Raw genomic sequence first — 3,600 nt, forward strand, 5'->3', positions numbered from 1 at the left:
ACCCAAGGAACAGATCATCTCAAGTCCCACCTTATATAGCAGGACCAAAACCCTCAGACCAACATAAACGATCGAGCCTCTTCTCTGTATAAGCAAGCCTCAAAACAATCTCTGTGCGAGTCCTCTTGTCCTAAAAGATTGTCCTCCATTACATGAACGAATCATTATCTCTCTCTGGCTCATTCAAGGTTCTGTTCTTTTGCCTCAGGAACTTTGTAGCTTCCTCCAAAACATTCCCCTTGTCTCTTTTCCCCAAGGGCAGAAGTTCCCTGATCCCCAATCAAAATTTGATTTCCAATTCCCTCAGTAAAGGGGAAAGAAAATCCTCAACAGTAAGTTCTTTCTGTCCACAAATCACCATAAGTCCCAGTCTCTCTCCCTGCAACAACTCACCGTTTTCTTTACCATCGCAACAAAAGCTTCAACTTTCATTTCTTATTGTGAAAAAGAGAAAAATTTCCTACTCATTATTTCTTCCCCCTGGTTTCAGCCACTTTGCTCTGTCGTGAGCAAAACTTGGCATGGCATAGCTGAGTCTGAATGATTTTGATTGGGCAGATATAGAAGACAGGGTGACATTAGCACTCCTTCTCTTTCCTCCATAGAAACGCCAAAACACCATTGGGAAAAGCTCCTTTGGCAACTACAGAAAGGACAACACTCCTAGAATCAAATTGGGGCATTATAATAGGGTGAAATTACTAAAATCTTTTTTCAAATTGACAAGCACCTACAAATTGCAAACTCTCTGTCTTTGTGGTCCTCGTGTGCAAACAAACAGCTTACACAGCCCCAGATAGAGAGCTATAAAGATTCCTACATTTGGTGCACTCATCTCCCCCCATAAACGGCCTTGGCTTTTCTTTTATCCCAACTCTCAAACTTATTCCACGCCCCCTCCTCCCTCATTTTCCCCACACAGGAAAAAAGTTCACTCACATATATAACTTCCTGAATGCAAGGGCAGTTGATTGCATCTCAAGTAAAACCTCACCAGCCATGCCTCCACAGCACAAAGATGAAGCCAGAGATGATAAAAAACCGCTAGTTTTTGATGCCTCGGTGCTCCGGCACCAATTCGACATCCCGAAACAGTTCATTTGGCCCGACGAGGAAAAGCCGTGTGCGAACGCCCCGGATCTCCCTGTCCCGCTTATCGACTTGGGCGGGTTCCTTTCCAGAGACCTGAGCGCCTCCATGGAGGCATCAAGGCTCGTGGGGGAGGCATGCCAGAAGCACGGCTTCTTCCTCGTCGTCAATCATGGCGTTGACGCTGGCCTCATATCGGACGCTCACAAGTTAATGGACAGATTCTTTGGGTTACCGCTCAGCGAGAAGCAGAGGGCACAGAGGAAGCTCGGTGAGCATTGCGGATATGCCAGTAGCTTCACTGGCAGGTTCTCTTCCAAGCTCCCATGGAAAGAAACACTCTCGTTCCGCTACTCCGCCGAAAAAAGCTCGTCCAATGTTGTGGAAGACTACTTCAAGAACACCATGGGCGAAGAGTTTGAGCAATTTGGGTATGAAATCTGTCGCCCATTTCTTTCGCGACAATCTAGTATGTTCCTCGGTTGTCCAAGGAAATCATAATTTCCGCCACACTTTATCAGCATCAATCTATGAAAAAGTTATGAATAACTTTACAGTCTTATATGAAGTGTATACTAAGACAAACAATGATTTTGGTTTTCTTGTGTTTCAGGAGGGTGTACCAGGACTATTGTGAGGCCATGAGCACACTCTCTCTAGGAATAATGGAGCTTCTAGGAATAAGCCTAGGAATCGGCAGAGACCATTTCAGGGAGTTCTTCGAAGGCAACGATTCGATCATGAGGCTCAACTACTACCCTCCGTGCCAGAAGCCGGACCTCACCCTAGGAACCGGTCCCCATTGCGATCCGACATCCTTAACCATCCTACACCAGGACCAAGTTGGTGGGCTCCAAGTGTTTGTCAACAACGAGTGGTGTTCCATCAGCCCGAACTTTAACGCGTTCGTCGTCAACATCGGCGACACTTTCATGGTAAGTCTCGAAGTATATATGCATTTGTTCATGCCCATTGTCTAGTCAATAATTAGAAATCTATCCCCAAATTTACATCTATTTCGGCTAAGGGCTAATACAAATGTAATTTTTCTCTTTTTGTTGGGTCACAACAGGCTCTATCAAACGGGCTATACAAGAGCTGCTTGCACAGAGCAGTGGTGAACAGCCGAACTCCGAGGAAGTCCCTGGCCTTCTTCTTGTGCCCGAGGAAGGACAAAGTGGTGAGACCACCGAGTGAGCTAGTCGAAACGTCCTGTCCAAGAGCGTACCCGGACTTCACATGGCCGATGCTCCTCGAGTTCACCCAGAAACATTACAGGGCCGACATGAACACACTCCGAGTATTCACCAACTGGCTTCAACAGAAAACATCTGAACCAGTTCGGTGATGAAGCTTCGTCACAACTAGAGAGATCTATCTGGAGTTGCAAAAAAGTTGCAGAGAAGAAAGGGGCAAAAATTATCTCTGCCAAAGGAAAAAAAATGACATTGACGATGATGATGATGGTGAGAGATCAAGAGGGAAGTGGTGGGTATTTTTTTTTTAAGGACGTTGGAGAGGGACAAACAGAAAGTTAGAGGAAAAGCCAAAGTATCTTTTCCGTTCAAGGGTACATCTTTTGTAGCCAGGTAGTGCTAGCACCGATGATGGATGATGATGATCAAAAGGCAAGAAATCAAGAAACATGAGAACCAATAAAGAGCCGGAATAGATCAGCTAATTTTTGTATTTCTTTTTCTTCCTTTTGTCTTTGGTTATTGTAGAAAAAGTTCACCCCAACAGTAGAGAACCTGCCTTGATGTAAAATTGCATTTTAGAGAAGAGGTGCTTTGTCAAATGTTCCCAGTTTTTGCATCTGCTGCCTCCTCAAACATCCAAAAAAATTGTCAAATTGAATCATCTCAGAGGACAAGAATTGAGAAATAACTTTGAAAACTGAAATCAGATTGGAACTTTAAAAGGAATATGCTTCCTTGTCGCGACATAGTCTTTGGAAGATTTTTAAATAGTTTCAATCTAGGCTTTGACATCTGCTCTTGTGCCGGGGGAAATTGTCCCAAAACTTCTAAACTTCACAAACTTTTCAATTTGACCGGTTCATTGCTAAATCTTTTGACGATTTTTCAATATAATTCTTCCGGCCAATTTTGATCGGAAATTGCTGACGTGGTTCAGTCAACACCGATTGTCCTACATGGCATGGCCGACACTGCTATTGATCATTTTTGCAATTTCTTTTAATTTTCTGGATTTTTTGTCCATTTTTGTCTTTCCTTTTCTTTTTTTTCCATCGTTCATCTTCCTTCCTGGAAGTGTCGGCGGGGGATGACATGTCGTCCCCTTGGGCTTGGCAATGGCTAGCGCCCTTTTGAGAAGATGAACAATGAATAAAAATAAAAAGAAAATTAAAAAAACCATAAAAGTTTAGTAAATTTTAAGAAAAATTACAAAAATTATCAACATCAGCATCAAGTATTGCCACAAGAGGACGGCTAACATCCACGTCAACGATTTCCGGCCAAAATTAACTAGAAGGACTATATTGGAAAA

General features: G+C 43.4%; 1 protein-coding gene across 1 annotated transcript; it reads left to right on the forward strand.

The window, feature by feature from the left end:
* Positions 1 to 786: 786 nt before the first annotated feature.
* Positions 787 to 2,887, forward strand: LOC115683253 (gibberellin 20 oxidase 2). Its single transcript, XM_030607719.2, has 3 exons — positions 787 to 1,520; positions 1,703 to 2,024; positions 2,162 to 2,887. The coding sequence occupies exons 1-3, from the start codon at positions 1,000 to 1,002 to the stop codon at positions 2,435 to 2,437; spliced, it is 1,119 nt and encodes a 372-aa protein (XP_030463579.1). The 5' UTR covers positions 787 to 999; the 3' UTR covers positions 2,438 to 2,887.
* The last annotated feature ends 713 nt before the right edge of the window (positions 2,888 to 3,600 follow it).

This window comes from Syzygium oleosum, unplaced genomic scaffold (assembly GCF_021117445.2).
Source record: "Syzygium oleosum isolate NSW1041296 unplaced genomic scaffold, Sole_v2.1 Sole_v2.31, whole genome shotgun sequence".
In the NCBI taxonomy this organism is placed as follows: Eukaryota; Viridiplantae; Streptophyta; class Magnoliopsida; order Myrtales; family Myrtaceae; genus Syzygium; species Syzygium oleosum.